We start from the raw sequence: 25051 nt of genomic DNA, 5'->3' as shown, positions 1-25051 counted from the left end.
CTAGACAAAACGGGTTTTAACAAAGACATTTAGTATAAACTAGTTTCAACTAGACAAAACGGGTTTTAACAAAGACATTTAGTATAAACTAGTTTCAACTAGACAAAACGGGTTTTAACAAAGACATTTAGTATAAACTAGTTTCAACTAGACAAAACGCATTCTAACTAAAAATGCGTTTTGACTGTAACATATATAAGACACCAGCATACTAAGACTACAATTTTTCCTATCATGAGTAGTTTAAAAATTCCATAAAACTGCTAAGCTAGCAGGGCAAATGCTGAGAAAATTTTTATTCACTAAATTCCTAGATTTCTTCATGGATTTGAACAAATTAGGTGTTGACAGATAGAAAATCAGAAAATATGCAACAAACTTTTGTTTTGGATCCAATGATTTGTTCGAGATATTAGGTTCCAAATTTTCTGAAATTTCCCTAATATTTTCTATAAGAAATTGCTAAGAAATTTTTTGTGTGGTTCAGATTTTGTAACAATTCAATTAAATTGTTAGTGAGTATGAGTGGGATAGAAAAAGTTGGGTTATATTGGATTTCCCACTTTAAACAATGGCATACAAACAATTTTGTAATTCATTTTTGTAGTTGTTAGAAAAGTGAATACATTTCACATAGTCTAGACTACAAGCAGTTTTTGTTAGATATTAAATTTCAACTTTTAATTCTGAATTAACTTTTTCTATTTGATGATTCATTCTGACAATACCTGGGTTATCTGCTAGTTTTATTTATTGCTAAAGCCAACCTAATGCTTTAAATTCAAAAATATTAAATATTTAATTAGTTTTATTTAAAAAGATAAGATATTTACTTATTTTGGATTTCAAAAATTCTCTGACATTCTTTGGCATATTTTTCTAATTGGTCTGTTATTGTCGGTCTCGGTTTTCGAGCATACTTCTTCAATTCTTCGGTACAGAAATAAAAGATAACAAATTTATATTTGAGATACATTAAATGAATACAGAAATTTAAATTATATTCAAATTTTAAAATTAATAAACAATATCTTGTTTAATTAAATTCAATTTTTATCCATCAGGAATTCAATTGAAAATAATTAGATAAAAACCACTGAGTTGTTAAAATAGCTTTCTAAATATTTATTTTCTGCTCATCATATATAAATGATAATTTTTGTATGTTTGTTTAAAACAAAGCACTACACACAAAACCAATATCCAGCAGGAACTACAAAACATTTTCATCCATGTTGAATTGTCGTCATCAGGCTAAGAGACAGGTAAAAATATTTACTTTGTAGATTTTTGTAGTTCCTGCTGGAAACTGGATTTTGTATAATCCTTAATTAAGATATACCCAATTTGAGTCATTATATACATATGAAAGCATTACATAATATAGTAGACTCAATAATTCAAAATAGAAAAGAGACAGAAAAATTTGAGGTAACAAATTCAAGTTACAGAAACTACCATTAATTTAATGAGATTGTAAATATCATAACAACACACACACAAACCTTTATAATTAAACCAGCAAATAAAGTTTAACATACTTTGACAAGCACTTTCAATCCTAATTGGAATTTGCTTCAGGTCAAAATGTCTTATACAAAAATTTGGTATGCTTAAAGAGCAATTTTAAATTTAAAAAAAAATTGCTGGAACTATTAAATATTGGAACAAATACAAAAATTCCCATCTGTGTTAAAGGTTAAATATTCTAACAAGTATAAAAATCACAACTGTGTGTTAATATTAACATTAAAAATAAAAATTAACAATGACATTAACATAAAATAAAATAAACATTAACATAAAAATTTAGCATATATATTGTAACAAATCCCAATGGAAGCAGTTGATTTCTATTTGTTATTAATGTTATCGGGATTGTCAAAAAAAAAGTCCTCCAGGCATGTGAGATGTTTTCCGCCTCCTTAAAATTTATGCATTCCCCCTTTAGCTTGGGCATTACAAATTTCTAGAGCCTTCAAAATTTTGATCTGCTCGGTATGAAAGATGCATTTAATGAGGCTGGCCAGTTGTAGTTTAGCTTCTACACCAGTTTCAGAAGCATATATTGCTAGGGCAGTGGTCTGCTTTTTGTTACATATATCATATTTATGCTCTGCCAGCCTTTTGATCAACCCAATGCATATCAGATCTCTCTCATCAGATGCACATCTGTCATCTCTCACCAATATACTATATACCCCCAGTGCATTGTAAGTGTTAATGGCATCTTTGCTGTTTCTTAATAACAAATAAGCAGACAGGTTATGTCTACATGTTAATCACCCACCCTCTATTAAGTAGCAATTTCTTTATATAACCAGCTGTGAGAAGAATTAGAAGTATCACAATATTGTACAAACAGTTAGGGCCTTGCAACAAATCCACATTGGAGCTCCCAAGGTCATGCAATATAAATCCTTAATGAAGTAATATTTAAGAAAGACTACTACTACTTCATTGGATTTGTATATGTACAAAACAACAAAAAATTGACACTATTAGTGAGAAAAGTCTATTAGATGAGCTTTTCAATTTGTTACTTCTTGTTAAACAATGTTTTTGACGTGGTCGGCAGCCTCAAAACTATCTTGCTGTATGAATGATGTAGTTTTTAGAAAGACCACTTAAAAGCTTTCTACTAAATTCAAAGTCATCTCAAAACTGGTTTTGAGAATTTCCAGTTTTTGCCAACATTACTATTTAAATTGCTTTATAATTTATATATATTTTTCATTGTAACAAACTTTGTTGCACAGACATTTTTGGGAGCCACTGTGGCGATACACCATATTACTGTATATATTTTTGATATAAGTTTAGTTTTAAGTTTTCTTTCTTCTTTGTTTCCCCTTTTTGTTTCCTCAAATTTTTGACTAACATTTCTTCCTGTGGGTGGGGTAACCCTTTCTAAGTGCCACAGTGACAATGGGAAGTGAGATCCCCACTACTATACTATAGTAGTGAGGCTACTATAATGGATAAGGAGAGTCATTCTTGGATCGGACTCTCGTGAAGGCAGACGTGTGAAAGTTACGCTCTAGCTCACTGTCTAGAAGGACAAAGGGAGACAAAGACAGCCTGCAGAGGAGAAAAGACCCTGTCAATGCATGGAGCGAGAGAGACAAACATCCCTTGTTTAAGGAGGATAAGTGAAGAGATCCAATTAAGGATCATCATGAAGCAATTTATAGTGATTCCTCACCAGAAGAGCATCAATACCAACCAGAAAACCTGGGTATTCTTTATAACCTCCTCTTCTATCATACTAAACTTTTTGATATTCTTTCTTCCTCTTTTAGTTTATAATTTAGTATAAGTATTAGTTGTAAGAGTATATGTCCATCTTTTCTTAATTGTCGCAAGCGGGTTCTCTTGCTTTGTATTTACTTGATTCCTTGCACCTATTCTGGACATTCTGTAACTCTCAGAGTTGGAACCCATAAAAGAATCCTGTATATTACTATTCACGTGAAAATAAATAAATAATTGCTGTTATTTATTTGTGTACTGCCTCTCACAGACCATTGTACACTCATGTGATTCTCACACCAACTCAAGTTTGTCATAACATTATAATATAAGATTCCATTGTGTACGTTTTAAAAGAACTTGAACAATTTCAAACTAATTTAAATATAACTAAAAAATTCACATGTTGCTAAAGCCATTGTGTTTATAAATCAAATATCGCAGTGATTTGTTCCATTTCTAGTCCTAATATTTATAAAATTTATGTATTGTCACAGAAAAATGAGAAGTCAACATTCAGACAAATACTTATTTACAGGATGTAGACATTACATGGAAAAGTAATAGAATAAACTGTAACTAAACAGAATAATTAATATTAAGAACAAGGGGGAGGAAATCACTGGCTTGAACAGAAGAATTCCAAAATAAAATTGATACCCAAGTGTGTGTTCTCAAACATCCTTTTTAAAAGATGTCATGCATCTTCTCACTGCCACAACAGGAATATGCTTTAATACATACAGTTTTGACATATTCTCAGATGAAACTTTAGATCTTTGTAATATAGAATGAATCAAAATCAAATAAGTAAAGGAAAAAAATTTGAATGTGAAAAATGCATATATACACATGTATATATTGTAGTGCATAAGCACTATATATAATTGTTTCCGTTTATTGTATGTATATATGTCGGGTGTCATATCGGGTTTTATTGTAAAATTCCGTTTTATTTCATGATACCGGATCGTGAACAGGTGGAACCTGTTGCCCTTGCTGATTGGTCAGCGACTGACAGCACATGTAATTCACGTCACACTCAATGGCGGGAGGTATAAATATTGGGACTCCCGTCCAAAAGTAAACTTTTTTTTTCTTCGGCTCCTGCTTGTTGTGAGATGAGAACAGACTATGTGGTGTTAGGATAAAGAAGAAAGGGACTGACACGTGTGAACTAAAGAATGAAGAGAACAGAATCCAATTCCATCGTAGAGAATCCGCCCGTTGTTCATGAAACTGTAGAAGATATCAAGACATGAAACATCGAAGAAGCTCCAAAAACTATTATTTTTGTCGGTACGTTAATTATTGTGTATTTCGTTAAAGGAGAAGTAATATCTTCTATCCTTTCGCTCGTATAGTTTACATGTTCTCTGTTTTGAAAATTTAATGGATTGTTGTTCCTCTCCTGTGGTGTAAATAGGTTAATGTTCTTTTGTTTATATATATTCATGATTAAACCTTATTAATTAAATTCCACCATAATTGTAAAGTCCTTTATTTTGTGTGTCTGTGCCTTGACCCTATAACCTTGCCTAACAGACCTAGGTCTATTGGGGCATAACAATATGATGAATATTTAAGGGTTTACTTTTCATCCACAGTGATGCAGGGATGAATGTAGATTTGAGCATTCTAACTTGGGCACCCCTAATACTGGTTCTAGTTATGCTACTGCTAAGAAAAAATTAGAAGTACAACTTATGAAAATATTATTACCAGATTCTTCCATATTTTCTTCATTAGAAGTCAAGACTCTGATGAGATGTAATACTTCCCAACGACTTAAATCTTTAGTCTTAAGGAAATAAATGTTAGAACAGTTATATTTTAATATAAATTAAAAATGTAATTGTAATTATTACTGTCACCAAAATATGAAAATACAATTAAGGTGACTTAAAAAATTGAATAAACCTAAATTTATAAATCATCTCTAGAATGGAAAAACAATAATAATTGAAATTATGACAACAGTGGCATGCAGTGACATTTCATGATAGGGAAGCTGTGCCAGCCCTGGACAGAATCATTGGAAGCATTATAAGATATTTTTGTGTTTAGCATCCACCAGCTAAACTATGCGAGGTTGGTGCTCTGTAAAGTGCATGCGCCAATGCCTGTAATCTGGCTGCTTTGCACCATTCAGATATTTTCATCGTGGAAGCTGTCCTGTATTCGACAATACAGCACTTCCATTGGGAATATGCATATAAGAATTTATATTCGAATATGCAATAGCAATCTCATCATTTTTTCATATGTAGTACAGAAATTTGCAATAAGATACATAATGCGATTATAATAAATTATTAATTTTAATTAATTCAAAGTACATTAAAATATGAAAATAATCACACAATATGTATTTATATTTTAGAAAATACAAGGGAAGTGGCACTTCCACAGCTTCCATGGATGACATGCCACTGAATGACAATTTAATAATAGAAATATTATATAAATTTTATCATTTTAAGAATTAATGCTGCCTTAATTACATTTTTATTAATCTTTTGTATTCTACTAAAATACTAAAAACTAAAATACTATGCTTATAATTGAAATACTAAAATATTACACTTATTAATTAAAAATTTTTCTTCATAATTTCAAATAAATACCTTATTCAGAATTTCTTTTGTTTAATTTGGTTTTGATGGGATATGATAATGTAACATGTAGGCAATTTGTCAATAGGGATACCTCCTGGGAGAACTTCCTAAGGAAAACTGGTCTCTATTTAGGTTATTCATGTAAAACAATCACTAAAAACTGGGTAAACTTGATAACGCAGCAACCAAACAAAAAAACCAGCATAAAAAATAACAGAGCTAATGTTTTCACCTGTGGTAAACAGGCATCATCAGGCTAAATGACCAACAGTTGTCAAAAATAACAGGGGATTACCAAACATGTGTCAAGAGGAGAGGGGAGGTGATGTAAGGAAGAGGGGAAGGGGAGAGGATAGAAAGTTTACAGTTCATAAGACGTCTTCCATGCAGAAAGAATCCACAAAATTAATGGTGATATTTTTTGGGTGGTCTTGTAAATTTCTACCTGGTCTAAATATCTGAGATGATGTTTCTAGGTGAAGCTATATAAGGTCAGTCAAATTATATGTCTATTGTTGGGGTCGGAGGCAAAGTTGGCTAGAGCAGTGTTGGCTGACCCTTTCAGGATGGAATACTAATGCTCTCTAAGATGGGCACATTGTAGAATCTATGTATTTGGAGTAGCAGTTGGTTCTGCAATCTGTAACTGGGATAGTGTATATGCCTGGTTGGAAGTGCATATCTGAACAGTCTTTGATGTTAACTCAGTTATTTTTTATGCTTGGTTTTGGTTGCTTTGGTTATACATGGGAAGAAAACCTAAAAAATCCATGTAGCTTGTCCATTAGTGAAGTGTAAACCTACAACCAACTACTATCGTTCAGTGGTTTTAGGCACTTGACCACAAGTGGGCAATTTCTTTTGTAATTTTCTTATTCTTGTAAAAGTTGCATTAATGTTTCTCACGAACTTTGTCCTAAACAGGTTCCTTCATCTCTTCCATTCTTTTCTTCATAAACTCAATCACCTTCCTACCTCATGATTCTCTTTTTGTTTTATTTTGTTTTGTGTTACTTCTAGAAAATGTGCTCTACATTTTAATTAACAAATCTAGAGATTTGCATTGTCCTTAACCTCACATAATTTTATAAATGGAAAACATGTTGGAAACCCCAGAGATAAAAATTACTATAGCCTGAGAGGAGAGAATTCAGGGGGAAAATATAATATAGAGATAAGGAAAGAATAATATAACAAAATAAATAAAATTAAATTAAAAAATTTTAGTCATCTTTATAGGTTACACTATAGAGCAATGGCTGCTTCATAGGTGCAGGTAATATGATGGGGTCAATTGAGCAATAGATAGTATTTTTATTCTAGCAATTTCGTGCAGGTTATTAACTATCACAGATTACACACAAAAATACAGTAATAAAAATCACTATGTGAGGTAGCAAAAAAGAAATTTTGATTTATAGTTATGTTTAGCTAGTTACATTAATTTACTTTCCATTTCTTACAGTTATTTTGAGTTTTGGAGGTTAAGTTATGATACATCTCAACTGTTATGTCAATACTTCCCAACTAGTGATTACTCAGATCTGTATAATTTCATAGACAGATCTGAGTAATGAATGAAACTGCATCTCATTAAGTATTTTGGTCTTATTTAAAATCCTAAATAATTCTGTATTTATGCTTTTGTAAATACAATAAACTTTGGTACTTTGAAACTGTGCTAGTAGTTATTAGTAGTAATTCAAACACAAATTATTATTGTATTTATTTTCAGGCACTTGGCATTTTTTATCATCAAATTTTATTTAGTTGATACATGTTGATATTATTTACACACGTTTCGGGCATTTATTGCCCCTCCTCAGCCAACTTTTTAATTTACGGGTTATTAAGATATTAAAACCACAAATTTCCATCGCCTATGTTTACTTGTTGTTATGGAACTACAAAAACTTCATCAAAAGTGCCTGAAAATAAATACAATAATAATTTGTGTTTGAATTACTACTAATAACTACTAGCACGGTTTCAAAGTACCAGAATAAGAATTCCGAAGCTGAAACGGCAACAATCATCAAAAAATGGATAAGGGTCAACAAAAAATCAACAACAATTACAGAGAAAAACTGCAAGATTAAAGTGTGTTAAGGGCCAAGAAGTTTTTGTAGTTCCATAACTACAAGTAAACATAGGCGATGGAAATTTGTGGTTTTAATATCTTGATAACCTGTAAATTAAAAAGTTGGCTGAGGAGGGGCAATAAATGCCCGAAACGTGTGTAAATAATATCAACACGTATCAACTAAATAAAATTTGATGATAAAAATTNTAGAACGGGCGGAAACTTAACAATACTTATACTGTGTTGTTATACTTACTGCGAAGTACTTTGTACTACATATGCAATAAATTAAATTTGGTTAAGAAATTCAAAAATTAATTTTATGCAATTATATTTGTTATCTTACCCTAATGGCATTTGGCATTACGGATACTTGGGGTGAGATGCCTAAAATGCAAGACAGTGAAAAAGTCGTCATTGCAAACACAGTATACAATTTTTTTAAAATAAACTCCAAAGTTTTATTTGAAAAACATACTCCAGAATATGATATTTTCATTAGAGGGCTCCTAAACCCAAATTAGTGCTGTAATTTCCTTCATAAGCAAAATGTTAGGCATCTTCCGCCGAATCACTATACATAACTTTATTTATTTCCCCCAAACATATTTATGTGGCTGAAATTAGTTTTAACTAATGTTAAAAGTTAAAACTAGTTTTATCTAAAATCAAAACATGTACAGCAGTAAATTAACTAGACAAAACCAGTTTTGTCTAGCTAAAACTAGAATTTACTGCTAGTCAAAAATGAATTTGAGTTACAACTAGTTTCAACTAGACAAAACGGGTTTTAACAAAGACATTTAGTATAAACTAGTTTCAACTAGACAAAACGCATTCTAACTAAAAATGCGTTTTGACTGTAACATATATAAGACACCAGCATACTAAGACTACAATTTTTCCTATCATGAGTAGTTTAAAAATTCCATAAAACTGCTAAGCTAGCAGGGCAAATGCTGAGAAAATTTTTATTCACTAAATTCCTAGATTTCTTCATGGATTTGAACAAATTAGGTGTTGACAGATAGAAAATCAGAAAATATGCAACAAACTTTTGTTTTGGATCCAATGATTTGTTCGAGATATTAGGTTCCAAATTTTCTGAAATTTCCCTAATATTTTCTATAAGAAATTGCTAAGAAATTTTTTGTGTGGTTCAGATTTTGTAACAATTCAATTAAATTGTTAGTGAGTATGAGTGGGATAGAAAAAGTTGGGTTATATTGGATTTCCCACTTTAAACAATGGCATACAAACAATTTTGTAATTCATTTTTGTAGTTGTTAGAAAAGTGAATACATTTCACATAGTCTAGACTACAAGCAGTTTTTGTTAGATATTAAATTTCAACTTTTAATTCTGAATTAACTTTTTCTATTTGATGATTCATTCTGACAATACCTGGGTTATCTGCTAGTTTTATTTATTGCTAAAGCCAACCTAATGCTTTAAATTCAAAAATATTAAATATTTAATTAGTTTTATTTAAAAAGATAAGATATTTACTTATTTTGGATTTCAAAAATTCTCTGACATTCTTTGGCATATTTTTCTAATTGGTCTGTTATTGTCGGTCTCGGTTTTCGAGCATACTTCTTCAATTCTTCGGTACAGAAATAAAAGATAACAAATTTATATTTGAGATACATTAAATGAATACAGAAATTTAAATTATATTCAAATTTTAAAATTAATAAACAATATCTTGTTTAATTAAATTCAATTTTTATCCATCAGGAATTCAATTGAAAATAATTAGATAAAAACCACTGAGTTGTTAAAATAGCTTTCTAAATATTTATTTTCTGCTCATCATATATAAATGATAATTTTTGTATGTTTGTTTAAAACAAAGCACTACACACAAAACCAATATCCAGCAGGAACTACAAAACATTTTCATCCATGTTGAATTGTCGTCATCAGGCTAAGAGACAGGTAAAAATATTTACTTTGTAGATTTTTGTAGTTCCTGCTGGAAACTGGATTTTGTATAATCCTTAATTAAGATATACCCAATTTGAGTCATTATATACATATGAAAGCATTACATAATATAGTAGACTCAATAATTCAAAATAGAAAAGAGACAGAAAAATTTGAGGTAACAAATTCAAGTTACAGAAACTACCATTAATTTAATGAGATTGTAAATATCATAACAACACACACACAAACCTTTATAATTAAACCAGCAAATAAAGTTTAACATACTTTGACAAGCACTTTCAATCCTAATTGGAATTTGCTTCAGGTCAAAATGTCTTATACAAAAATTTGGTATGCTTAAAGAGCAATTTTAAATTTAAAAAAAAATTGCTGGAACTATTAAATATTGGAACAAATACAAAAATTCCCATCTGTGTTAAAGGTTAAATATTCTAACAAGTATAAAAATCACAACTGTGTGTTAATATTAACATTAAAAATAAAAATTAACAATGACATTAACATAAAATAAAATAAACATTAACATAAAAATTTAGCATATATATTGTAACAAATCCCAATGGAAGCAGTTGATTTCTATTTGTTATTAATGTTATCGGGATTGTCAAAAAAAAAGTCCTCCAGGCATGTGAGATGTTTTCCGCCTCCTTAAAATTTATGCATTCCCCCTTTAGCTTGGGCATTACAAATTTCTAGAGCCTTCAAAATTTTGATCTGCTCGGTATGAAAGATGCATTTAATGAGGCTGGCCAGTTGTAGTTTAGCTTCTACACCAGTTTCAGAAGCATATATTGCTAGGGCAGTGGTCTGCTTTTTGTTACATATATCATATTTATGCTCTGCCAGCCTTTTGATCAACCCAATGCATATCAGATCTCTCTCATCAGATGCACATCTGTCATCTCTCACCAATATACTATATACCCCCAGTGCATTGTAAGTGTTAATGGCATCTTTGCTGTTTCTTAATAACAAATAAGCAGACAGGTTATGTCTACATGTTAATCACCCACCCTCTATTAAGTAGCAATTTCTTTATATAACCAGCTGTGAGAAGAATTAGAAGTATCACAATATTGTACAAACAGTTAGGGCCTTGCAACAAATCCACATTGGAGCTCCCAAGGTCATGCAATATAAATCCTTAATGAAGTAATATTTAAGAAAGACTACTACTACTTCATTGGATTTGTATATGTACAAAACAACAAAAAATTGACACTATTAGTGAGAAAAGTCTATTAGATGAGCTTTTCAATTTGTTACTTCTTGTTAAACAATGTTTTTGACGTGGTCGGCAGCCTCAAAACTATCTTGCTGTATGAATGATGTAGTTTTTAGAAAGACCACTTAAAAGCTTTCTACTAAATTCAAAGTCATCTCAAAACTGGTTTTGAGAATTTCCAGTTTTTGCCAACATTACTATTTAAATTGCTTTATAATTTATATATATTTTTCATTGTAACAAACTTTGTTGCACAGACATTTTTGGGAGCCACTGTGGCGATACACCATATTACTGTATATATTTTTGATATAAGTTTAGTTTTAAGTTTTCTTTCTTCTTTGTTTCCCCTTTTTGTTTCCTCAAATTTTTGACTAACATTTCTTCCTGTGGGTGGGGTAACCCTTTCTAAGTGCCACAGTGACAATGGGAAGTGAGATCCCCACTACTATACTATAGTAGTGAGGCTACTATAATGGATAAGGAGAGTCATTCTTGGATCGGACTCTCGTGAAGGCAGACGTGTGAAAGTTACGCTCTAGCTCACTGTCTAGAAGGACAAAGGGAGACAAAGACAGCCTGCAGAGGAGAAAAGACCCTGTCAATGCATGGAGCGAGAGAGACAAACATCCCTTGTTTAAGGAGGATAAGTGAAGAGATCCAATTAAGGATCATCATGAAGCAATTTATAGTGATTCCTCACCAGAAGAGCATCAATACCAACCAGAAAACCTGGGTATTCTTTATAACCTCCTCTTCTATCATACTAAACTTTTTGATATTCTTTCTTCCTCTTTTAGTTTATAATTTAGTATAAGTATTAGTTGTAAGAGTATATGTCCATCTTTTCTTAATTGTCGCAAGCGGGTTCTCTTGCTTTGTATTTACTTGATTCCTTGCACCTATTCTGGACATTCTGTAACTCTCAGAGTTGGAACCCATAAAAGAATCCTGTATATTACTATTCACGTGAAAATAAATAAATAATTGCTGTTATTTATTTGTGTACTGCCTCTCACAGACCATTGTACACTCATGTGATTCTCACACCAACTCAAGTTTGTCATAACATTATAATATAAGATTCCATTGTGTACGTTTTAAAAGAACTTGAACAATTTCAAACTAATTTAAATATAACTAAAAAATTCACATGTTGCTAAAGCCATTGTGTTTATAAATCAAATATCGCAGTGATTTGTTCCATTTCTAGTCCTAATATTTATAAAATTTATGTATTGTCACAGAAAAATGAGAAGTCAACATTCAGACAAATACTTATTTACAGGATGTAGACATTACATGGAAAAGTAATAGAATAAACTGTAACTAAACAGAATAATTAATATTAAGAACAAGGGGGAGGAAATCACTGGCTTGAACAGAAGAATTCCAAAATAAAATTGATACCCAAGTGTGTGTTCTCAAACATCCTTTTTAAAAGATGTCATGCATCTTCTCACTGCCACAACAGGAATATGCTTTAATACATACAGTTTTGACATATTCTCAGATGAAACTTTAGATCTTTGTAATATAGAATGAATCAAAATCAAATAAGTAAAGGAAAAAAATTTGAATGTGAAAAATGCATATATACACATGTATATATTGTAGTGCATAAGCACTATATATAATTGTTTCCGTTTATTGTATGTATATATGTCGGGTGTCATATCGGGTTTTATTGTAAAATTCCGTTTTATTTCATGATACCGGATCGTGAACAGGTGGAACCTGTTGCCCTTGCTGATTGGTCAGCGACTGACAGCACATGTAATTCACGTCACACTCAATGGCGGGAGGTATAAATATTGGGACTCCCGTCCAAAAGTAAACTTTTTTTTTCTTCGGCTCCTGCTTGTTGTGAGATGAGAACAGACTATGTGGTGTTAGGATAAAGAAGAAAGGGACTGACACGTGTGAACTAAAGAATGAAGAGAACAGAATCCAATTCCATCGTAGAGAATCCGCCCGTTGTTCATGAAACTGTAGAAGATATCAAGACATGAAACATCGAAGAAGCTCCAAAAACTATTATTTTTGTCGGTACGTTAATTATTGTGTATTTCGTTAAAGGAGAAGTAATATCTTCTATCCTTTCGCTCGTATAGTTTACATGTTCTCTGTTTTGAAAATTTGATGGATTGTTGTTCCTCTCCTGTGGTGTAAATAGGTTAATGTTCTTTTGTTTATATATATTCATGATTAAACCTTATTAATTAAATTCCACCATAATTGTAAAGTCCTTTATTTTGTGTGTCTGTGCCTTGACCCTATAACCTTGCCTAACAGACCTAGGTCTATTGGGGCATAACAATATGATGAATATTTAAGGGTTTACTTTTCATCCACAGTGATGCAGGGATGAATGTAGATTTGAGCATTCTAACTTGGGCACCCCTAATACTGGTTCTAGTTATGCTACTGCTAAGAAAAAATTAGAAGTACAACTTATGAAAATATTATTACCAGATTCTTCCATATTTTCTTCATTAGAAGTCAAGACTCTGATGAGATGTAATACTTCCCAACGACTTAAATCTTTAGTCTTAAGGAAATAAATGTTAGAACAGTTATATTTTAATATAAATTAAAAATGTAATTGTAATTATTACTGTCACCAAAATATGAAAATACAATTAAGGTGACTTAAAAAATTGAATAAACCTAAATTTATAAATCATCTCTAGAATGGAAAAACAATAATAATTGAAATTATGACAACAGTGGCATGCAGTGACATTTCATGATAGGGAAGCTGTGCCAGCCCTGGACAGAATCATTGGAAGCATTATAAGATATTTTTGTGTTTAGCATCCACCAGCTAAACTATGCGAGGTTGGTGCTCTGTAAAGTGCATGCGCCAATGCCTGTAATCTGGCTGCTTTGCACCATTCAGATATTTTCATCGTGGAAGCTGTCCTGTATTCGACAATACAGCACTTCCATTGGGAATATGCATATAAGAATTTATATTCGAATATGCAATAGCAATCTCATCATTTTTTCATATGTAGTACAGAAATTTGCAATAAGATACATAATGCGATTATAATAAATTATTAATTTTAATTAATTCAAAGTACATTAAAATATGAAAATAATCACACAATATGTATTTATATTTTAGAAAATACAAGGGAAGTGGCACTTCCACAGCTTCCATGGATGACATGCCACTGAATGACAATTTAATAATAGAAATATTATATAAATTTTATCATTTTAAGAATTAATGCTGCCTTAATTACATTTTTATTAATCTTTTGTATTCTACTAAAATACTAAAAACTAAAATACTATGCTTATAATTGAAATACTAAAATATTACACTTATTAATTAAAAATTTTTCTTCATAATTTCAAATAAATACCTTATTCAGAATTTCTTTTGTTTAATTTGGTTTTGATGGGATATGATAATGTAACATGTAGGCAATTTGTCAATAGGGATACCTCCTGGGAGAACTTCCTAAGGAAAACTGGTCTCTATTTAGGTTATTCATGTAAAACAATCACTAAAAACTGGGTAAACTTGATAACGCAGCAACCAAACAAAAAAACCAGCATAAAAAATAACAGAGCTAATGTTTTCACCTGTGGTAAATAGGCATCATCAGGCTAAATGACCAACAGTTGTCAAAAATAACAGGGGATTACCAAACATGTGTCAAGAGGAGAGGGGAGGTGATGTAAGGAAGAGGGGAAGGGGAGAGGATAGAAAGTTTACAGTTCATAAGACGTCTTCCATGCAGAAAGAATCCACAAAATTAATGGTGATATTTTTTGGGTGGTCTTGTAAATTTCTACCTGGTCTAAATATCTGAGATGATGTTTCTAGGTGAAGCTATATAAGGTCAGTCAAATTATATGTCTATTGTTGGGGTCGGAGGCAAAGTTGGCTAGAGCAGTGTTGGCTGACCCTTTCAGGATGGAATACTAATGCTCTCTAAGATGGGCACATTGTAGAATCTATGTATTTGGAGTAGCAGTTGGTTCTGCAATCTGTAACTGGGATAGTGTATATGCCTGGTTGGAAGTGCATATCTGAACAGTCTTTGATGTTAACTCAGTTATTTTTTATGCTTGGTTTTGGTTGCTTTGGTTATACATGGGAAGAAAACCTAAAAAATCCATGTAGCTTGTCCATTAGTGAAGTGTAAACCTACAACCAACTACTATCGTTCAGTGGTTTTAGGCACTTGACCACAAGTGGGCAATTTCTTTTGTAATTTTCTTATTCTTGTAAAAGTTGCATTAATGTTTCTCACGAACTTTGTCCTAAACAGGTTCCTTCATCTCTTCCATTCTTTTCTTCATAAACTCAATCACCTTCCTACCTCATGATTCTCTTTTTGTTTTATTTTGTTTTGTGTTACTTCTAGAAAATGTGCTCTACATTTTAATTAACAAATCTAGAGATTTGCATTGTCCTTAACCTCACATAATTTTATAAATGGAAAACATGTTGGAAACCCCAGAGATAAAAATTACTATAGCCTGAGAGGAGAGAATTCAGGGGGAAAATATAATATAGAGATAAGGAAAGAATAATATAACAAAATAAATAAAATTAAATTAAAAAATTTTAGTCATCTTTATAGGTTACACTATAGAGCAATGGCTGCTTCATAGGTGCAGGTAATATGATGGGGTCAATTGAGCAATAGATAGTATTTTTATTCTAGCAATTTCGTGCAGGTTATTAACTATCACAGATTACACACAAAAATACAGTAATAAAAATCACTATGTGAGGTAGCAAAAAAGAAATTTTGATTTATAGTTATGTTTAGCTAGTTACATTAATTTACTTTCCATTTCTTACAGTTATTTTGAGTTTTGGAGGTTAAGTTATGATACATCTCAACTGTTATGTCAATACTTCCCAACTAGTGATTACTCAGATCTGTATAATTTCATAGACAGATCTGAGTAATGAATGAAACTGCATCTCATTAAGTATTTTGGTCTTATTTAAAATCCTAAATAATTCTGTATTTATGCTTTTGTAAATACAATAAACTTTGGTACTTTGAAACTGTGCTAGTAGTTATTAGTAGTAATTCAAACACAAATTATTATTGTATTTATTTTCAGGCACTTGGCATTTTTTATCATCAAATTTTATTTAGTTGATACATGTTGATATTATTTACACACGTTTCGGGCATTTATTGCCCCTCCTCAGCCAACTTTTTAATTTACGGGTTATTAAGATATTAAAACCACAAATTTCCATCGCCTATGTTTACTTGTTGTTATGGAACTACAAAAACTTCATCAAAAGTGCCTGAAAATAAATACAATAATAATTTGTGTTTGAATTACTACTAATAACTACTAGCACGGTTTCAAAGTACCAGAATAAGAATTCCGAAGCTGAAACGGCAACAATCATCAAAAAATGGATAAGGGTCAACAAAAAATCAACAACAATTACAGAGAAAAACTGCAAGATTAAAGTGTGTTAAGGGCCAAGAAGTTTTTGTAGTTCCATAACTACAAGTAAACATAGGCGATGGAAATTTGTGGTTTTAATATCTTGATAACCTGTAAATTAAAAAGTTGGCTGAGGAGGGGCAATAAATGCCCGAAACGTTTGTAAATAATATCAACACGTATCAACTAAATAAAATTTGATGATAAAAATTGCCAAGTGCCTGAAAATAAATACAATAATAATTTGTGTTTGAATTACTACAATAAACTTCTCTAACTCAAACGTCTGTAACTTGAATATTTCTTTAACTCAAAGAAAACAAAGCACTTGGTAGGTCTTAACAAGGTTTAGGGATTTAATGTTGCCAACTTGAATTTTTTAACTTGAATTTTTGCCAAGTTGAAGTTTTTCACAGTTCCCTAACACCGATTTGAGTTACTTTCAACTTCCCCGACTAGAATTTTAATATTTATTCTATACAAAGTAATCCTAATTATTGAATTTCCATGAAATGTTCAGACAGTTGCATCTACTCTAACACTAATTTTCAGACAAAATGTCAGTCAAAAGCATGAGATACATCTTGTTGAGATAAAGTAAGAGGATCAGCAAAACTGTTTGATTCCATTAGTTACACTGAACATTTTGCTGAAATGCATTACATAGGTTTTTTTTTGTCTCAAACAGCATAAGATCAAAGATTCTTTAATGCAAGAGAGGTTCAAATGTATTCAGAATCATATTTTTTACTCTATTGTTCTCTTACCTGCCCCTTTTCCTGTTTTTCCTGCCCCTTGGAGGTTCGAGTTAAAGAAGTTTTAATGTAAATGTTAATAAAGACAGAAGTTAAGCAAAATCATCTTATGTAAGCATTTTCATGCTTATAAAAAATGATTTTGCTTAACTTTTGCCTTTACTGAAAAGTAAGCAAATCAGCAAAGTATAAAAAGGACCTTGTCAAACTGACAAGGCAAGCTAGCTTTCACTTTTGCTGATCAATGTGATCAATGTGTAGCTGTTGAATTAGAAGAAAAACCCTTAATACGAATCACTTACAAGTTCTTTCCCTAATCAGGTTAACTGTATGAAAATTTAAATAATTGTAATTTTTGTTAACAATTTTATAATAATTACTGAATTATAGTATTATCCATTTTCAGTTATGTACTAGCTATCATAATATATATATTTTTTGCTTTTATCAGAAAGCTTAGTATTAGCATTTCTAGTTTAATAAAAGTTTAATGTTTTTTAAAACAAATTCTGGTGCAAGATTGTTTCTTAACATTTGAGGACCTTGAAAGTTTATAGCCTATATTTAGAAACACCAAACCTTGAAACATTATTATTATTATTATTAGTATAAGAATATCAAAGTCTTTATTAAACTTTTATTTAAATTCCTTAAAAAACACAAATATCCAATTAAAACAATAAAGTTTTATTAAAATTCTTACTTCTTCAATTGAGCATCCACAAGAACGTAATAACTGTATGCCTTTCTTCTGTGACATTTTCCTAAGATCTGCATCAGTACCAACGATTGGCTTCTTTGGGAAAGCGTTGTTTTCATCCTAGTGAAAATAATTTAATAAAAAAAATTACTGACACTTTAAACATATTGAAAATATGTTCATAAATCTATATCATCATATCACGCCCAAAAGAATATAACAAACAACTTTGGCATCATATCATATAATGATGCCAAAGTTGTTTGTTACATTTTGCCCCCTACTTTCTATTTCCTTGTAATTATAAATTAGTGTTAAGGAATATTTTTGAATTTATTATTGTTCGGTTCTTTTTATTCTAATCGTCGTAATTTTTATTGTTCTATCAACAAACTGGAATTTCAGGCAACAAAACCCCTTTTTCTAAAATTTCACAGAACAAGGAATGTCAGCAGAGATCAAAAGAATCATCACAAAATTACCATCATTCTGGGACAAACTGGCAGAATTGTGGTTTGTTGAAATAGGAGTCCTGTTTGCTATAAAAACAGCAAAGTGGGCTTCTATAAATTTTTGATTAATTTAATAATAAATTAAATTTCTTTTTTCAACTTTCCTGTCTTCCTATTCCTCCACAATTTTTCTTTCTCTTTTTATTTTGACCATCAAACACCTACTGGGCTAAGAAGACTAATTCACTAATTGTTCTAATTTAACAAAACAGGGAGAAAAACATCAAAACAAGATTAAAAAAAAGGAGTTTGTAGTTTGATGCCAAGTGAGAAATATAAATCTGTTGATCCTATGGAGTGCATTCTAGATTGGATTGCAAATTACTGGCAAAGGCAGCCTACTGTAAACTACATTAAAAAAACTAACATTTCCAGTGACTAGCAGGAGTAAATGTGTTTTCTTGTACAGGAGAATATATCAAGTACACAACCCAAAAATTTTATCATCACACGAAACATATCAACATGGCATATTTTTGAACATGAATGTTTATTGTAAGATGATAAATTCAGAAGTAGTTTTCACTTGAGAAAGACTACATTTTTTGCTATATCCCTAAAAATTTTATTTCTATATGACCTTCACTAATGGTCCTATTTTCCTTTCTGGTCCTAAAAACAAAGCAGTTTTTGGTAACACTTACTTTGAGATATTTGATTGTTCCATTTAAAATCAGAAACTCTTTACATATGCATATTTGAAGACTTTACTACAACAATGGGCTAACCCACAATGTAGCAAACATCAGGATAAGTGACAGATCCTTCTATTTGTTGCAGAAGTTGTGTTAATCCACTTGTTTCTAGGTATCTGTAAGAATGCACTACCATCTGATCTATCCTCTGAATGTGTCTTATGTAACTGCAACAGTGGTTTATCCCACAAACATGAGTGGATGAGACTTGTTAAAGCAGCATGGGAAATATATGGACTAGCACTGGCACCTATGAATATTAAGGAAGATATGACCAGTCCTACGAGTGCATTTGGAAATTTTCCAACTTTCTGATGGAACCATCTGCCATTGCTGCCACCCCAAGCACGTTACAGACAGCTCCATCTGTAGCCAATCATTAATTCTATATATCAAGTGTAATTTTATAAAATAATTTTGTTATGATAACAAACACTTACTTTAACAGACATTAAAGACTTGTTTGGTAATCTCACATATGAAAATCCTTCACCACAACCTGTAGGATCTGCCACACCATTTATTTCTAAACAGCATTTTCCTTTCATTGCCATAATAAATGCTCTAGTTGTATTCCAAGGTGCAGCTTTTATCTATTAAAATTATATTTTATTAATTTTTTGTAACAAATATTACAAATTTTATTACTTGCCATTTGCTAAAACTTAATAAATCTTTATTATTTTCAATAAAATTTCAAAGTTTTAAAAGTTGGATTTCAAATTAAAATTATTTAGATTTACAAATAATTTTAATAATTTAATTATTTTAAATCTAATCTCAAACAAAAATTATTACATGAAATTCTTTATTCTATTTAAGGTCAATCACAGAAAATATTAAAAAACATTCAAAATAAAATATTTATTTACTTCATCATCAATTTTTCCTTGAAAGTCTTCTTCATTTTCATCTTCAGTAAATATCAATTTCTCTCCATAACCTGCATCCTAAAGAAAGAAAAAAAATGAGTATACTTCAACTTTTATATAACAGAGAAGGTAACTTGTTAAATATTCCATAAATAAATAACTAAAGCATTGAACACTATAGAATGCACATTATTCTTAATAAGAGCAAATATGTATTTATTAAGCTATTAATTTCAAAAACTTATATGTAAATAAAAACAAAACTTTTTTTTGCTGAGAAATAAATGTAATTGTAAAAAATAAACGTTTCCAGTTCAATTAATAGGCCATCTTCAGGTCGCAAACGAAAATGGAATGTAAATGTTCCATGAATAGAACAAAAATTTTACATCAAAAATTATTTTACAAGAGAAAAATAACGGAAGAATATATAAAAATTAAAATAAAACAAATAATAAAGCAAAAATAACATAAATCTTCAATGTACTAATTCTGGTCCAAGTTTCTAGTAAATTTCTTAACCAAGTACTTCCATGCCGAAGGCAGGCTCTCGGCATCCCTCGCATTTAAACAGCCTTCTCCTATACTACTTCTGTATATTTCAATCTTCTCCACCGTCATTGCTAAAGTTGGGGAAGACAGAGGTTTGATGATTATTGCCTCGTCCCATTTTACCTCCGAGCCTTGGGCTCACGCCATTTCGGACAAAATCGTTGAATTAGATGCTTTTCTTATGGCATATCTATGTTCTTTGACTACTATGCACCGTTCTTTGAGCTTTACTCTAAAGTTTCTTGTGGTGACGCTGATATAATCTTTTTTTAACATCCAGTTGTAAGTTCTCATAAGGTATCTTATACACCCCTGCTTTCTCCTCTGCTTTGATACTATCCTTATCATTTCTCAAGATCTTATACAAATTAGGGGCTCTTCTTAAAACCATTCTTGGTTCCTTTCGACTAGCAATTTCTTTCATAACACTATTCATAATACTATTATAAGTAAATTTCATGAGCCTAGTATATATGTATACAATATTTTGAATCAATACAAAACTGAAACATTCTCTTAATTTTTAAATTGAAAATTTCAGCAAGTTTATGAAAAGAGAAAAATTACGAATTCTATACTACTTCCTAATAAAATTGAAATTTTCTTTTATCCAATTTCATTTGTAATGAAATCCAGTAAAAAATTTATAATGAAATACTGACTGACTGAAAGCTATACAAATTATATCTGCACTCTTAAAACATAGAAATGGATAAGATAAATGAGATAATTATGATATCTGCAGTTATTAAATTTGATATTACATTCTATATTAATCATATGTTAATGGATTAGGACAATAGCATAAATTTAACTGATCTCACTGATAACCTTTTGACATTAATACTTTTCCATACTTTAACTGGAAGGGGAGGTTATTTTATTCTTGGAGTATTTTGCAATTTTGCAACAAAACTTTAAATGAACTAGAATAAAGCATAAAAACAGTTTGCTAAAGAACTATTTACAATAATAATAATAAGACATAGTTAACCTTCACTACAAACAAATGCAGTCACTGCCAAGTTTTTCTACAAAAAACAAGAAATATCACAGTTACATAAATCAGTAACTCTAGCAGATTCAAATAATACACCATTAAACTTACTGGTACACTCACATCATACAGACATGACAACATATAAAAAGCATAGACACCATCAAGCAATCGTGGACTCAAAAGGCACTCCACGGCAGGCATCCCTACAACCTGGCTCAGGATTTTGTTGAAAAAACTGCATCAAATAGCTGATTAGATCGGAGATTCCTCTTTGGTGAGACGGAAGGATTCATGATTGCCATACAGGATCAGGTCATAAACACTAAAAACTACAGAAAACACATACTCAAAGATACAACACTCACAAATGACACATGCAGAAAATGTCATATCGTGCCAGAAACTATACAACACATCACTTCTGGTTGCAAGCTCTTCGCATAGTCAGATTACTTACAGAGATAATCAAGTAGCAAATGTAATACACCAAGAGCTTGCAAAGAAACAAATTATTAGACAGCCATGAACCATACATTCCATTCCTGGGAAACATTACAATTGAATAGAAATACATACATCACACTACAGAAGGCCACTATATTGAATACATGCCATATTGTTAGGAAATTCCTGAATACAGACACTGACACACTTTTTTAATTTTTGTTTTTGGTTGCTATGCCTTGACTCTGGTCCAGCATAGGAGACGGTCACCAGTGTAAACTGTGTATAACCCACTAAACCCAATATAATAATAATAATAATAATAATAAGGCTGATCCTAATGCACAATATAATTCTGAAAATTTAGGAGCTGCTTATAAGATATCTGAAGTTTCTACTTTATTAGAACACAAAAATTTTTTAAATGTTCTAGTGTTGGAAGATTAGATTTACTTCATGCTCTTTATACATTGTTTACATAGTGGGTGACTCATCCACCCCATTCCATTCTTCTGAAATGAGTCACTGTAGAACAACAACTAAGTGCACAAGATGTAAAAGTAACACTCTCCTGCACATATGCAAGCTATTGTTCAGATTTTGTATGTTTTAGGGACAAAAAACTAGATTTTACTACTTTACTACAGAGCTTTTATTCAGCACATGTCCTATTCTTGTACACACATATTTGAATTGTCAATGGCTTAATTGTGAAATACATAAATAAATATATATTTTTATTTATTTATTTAACAATTAAGCCAATGAACAATGAAAACAATGAATCCTTCCCAATACTTCCTAATCTGTGATCCACAAAACTTAGGGGTCTAGTGACCACAGGTTGGGAACCATATTACAAATGTTTTATATCCTCTTACAATTGTTACTTAATCTTACAATGATATATGAAATATGCCAATGATTAAGTTTTACTGTGACTAGTGTGACTAAAATTAAAAGTGACATTTTTAAATTTAAATTCACAAAATTAAAAATTTATTGTTTGTGCAACTTAATGTTATAAAATAAATGTGTTTACCAAGAGCAGATAAATTATACATATTCTATCAGAAGTCACGGCAGTGACTCCTTGTCAAGTAAAAAAGTCACTGACTGACTATATATATATATACGTACATACAGGAAATCAGAGTTGCCAATTTTCAGAAGTTGATTTTTCCATCCCCAAACACCTGAAGTAATTCCAAATAACTCATTTGAAAGAAAATTGTTTTCTTAGGTAGTGTGCAACATTTCAAGACTTTCTATAAAGCAGTTGCCAAAATATAAGAAATTGGAAAAAAATTCTGCTGTATTTTCTTCTTTTCCTCATTCTTTTTCTCTATCTCTATCTCAGTAGTTTTTTCTCTACAAGCAGATGCTTGTAGAGAAAAAACTACTGGTTCTATAAAACTCAAATTTTAAACTTAAGCCTTTATTGTTATCAGTGAGGTGCTTCTGAAACTTTTAGCTTAACAAGGTTAAAGTTGAAGAGAGTTTCCTAAAGAGATAATTCAGTTTTACAACTTAATTTTATGCATTTAAGAATAAAATTGCATGAAAACAAATGAATTTTATTCAAAATGGTGTATCGAAAGTGTAGGCCGGTGGCATGTTCAATTGGTGGCACATTTGGCCGGTGCTGACCGAAATGAATATTGAAAGAGTTTGGTTGGCAGTGCATTTGGTCAGTGACGTGTTCAGTCGGCAGTTGCCAGGCATCGACCAATCTTATGTCTGGATGTAAAAATACAATTATTAAACAAAAACAATTGATATCCAAACAAAAACATCTACGATGTAAAAAAAATTACACCAAGTAAAAATTTATGACAATTTAGATGATGGTCGAGTCAAAATTTTTATTAGGAGTTTTTCTTTGGTAAAGATAAGCCTGGCACTTGAAAGCGGTACCCACAAAATTTTTACCAGTATTATTGTTTTCTACATTTTGCCTCCAAGCACCAAGCTTATCTTTACTATAGAAAAACTGCCAAGAAAAATTTTTATTGTCATTAATTTTTACTTGGTGTAATTTTTTTACGTTGCAGATATTTTTGTTAATATTTATTTTGTTATAAAATTATCCAAAATTTTAAATAAAAGTTATTCTAACTTTACAATTGAATTTTTATACGTAATAATTTGAATATTAAATTAAAAATCTGTTAATATTTATACTGCTATTTTTATAATACATTTATTAATTGATAAAATCAGATAAATATATTATAATAAACATGTGTGAGAAGAAGAATAAATTATTATAGACTTATCAACAGGTAACCTATAAACAACAACTAATTAAAAAAAAAAAAATTAAAATTGTTACAAACAATATAACCTACAAAACATCAAAAATATGTCAGGTTAGCATAATATAAAAATATTTATTTTAAATAGTATTTTTAATTGTTTAAAAATTTTGGTTAAGAGAGTTTTTATGCTCTTTCTGACCACTGAATATGTATCAATTTTAATTGGGATGTTAGAATGATTGACTAAGATTGTTTTGATTTATTAACAGTCTCCTTGTTTCAGCAATCAATGATCAACTATTTTGGTTTCCATAAAAATGCTTTGTTTGTTGATAGCAAAGACCGATATTTTTAAACAACTTTGGAATTTGAATTATTATTATTTAAATTTGGCAAAAGCTACATATATGCAGTTTACAGTACAGTAATACCCCGAACTTACGCGATAGGTGGGACCGAGCGGTAACCGCATAAGTCGAATTCGCGTAAGTCGGGGTATAATTTCGCATATAAATACATACATATAATTTTTAATTGGGCCCGGAGACTAAAGAAAACAATAATTTAGAAAAAAATGTTTAATAAAATCTTAGATAATACATATGTATAACAAATTAGGCCTATATTATTTTACAATTTTTCACATTTACTTGATTATTACGCCATAATTTTAACATTGTTTCC

General features: G+C 30.6%; 1 protein-coding gene across 1 annotated transcript in view; it reads right to left on the bottom strand.

Moving 5' to 3' along the window:
* The window catches only part of LOC111635432 (transcription initiation factor TFIID subunit 1-like), a 92536-nt gene that overhangs the window by 12333 nt on the left and 55152 nt on the right, over positions 1-25051 (bottom strand). The window contains exons 17-24 of the mRNA XM_023380392.1: positions 20633-20733; positions 20111-20188; positions 19679-19831; positions 18035-18151; positions 13604-13682; positions 9471-9559; positions 4975-5053; positions 834-930 (exon numbers count right to left, since the gene is read on the bottom strand). Coding sequence (XP_023236160.1) covers positions 834-930; positions 4975-5053; positions 9471-9559; positions 13604-13682; positions 18035-18151; positions 19679-19831; positions 20111-20188; positions 20633-20733 — 793 coding nt within the window. The remainder of the gene's footprint in view (positions 1-833; positions 931-4974; positions 5054-9470; positions 9560-13603; positions 13683-18034; positions 18152-19678; positions 19832-20110; positions 20189-20632; positions 20734-25051) is intronic.

Source organism: Centruroides sculpturatus, unplaced genomic scaffold (assembly GCF_000671375.1).
Source record: "Centruroides sculpturatus isolate CEXI.00-Female unplaced genomic scaffold, Cexi_2.0 scaffold904, whole genome shotgun sequence".
In the NCBI taxonomy this organism is placed as follows: Eukaryota; Metazoa; Arthropoda; class Arachnida; order Scorpiones; family Buthidae; genus Centruroides; species Centruroides sculpturatus.
Note: the sequence above shows the minus strand (reverse complement) of the source record. Positions and strands in the feature narration are given on the sequence as shown.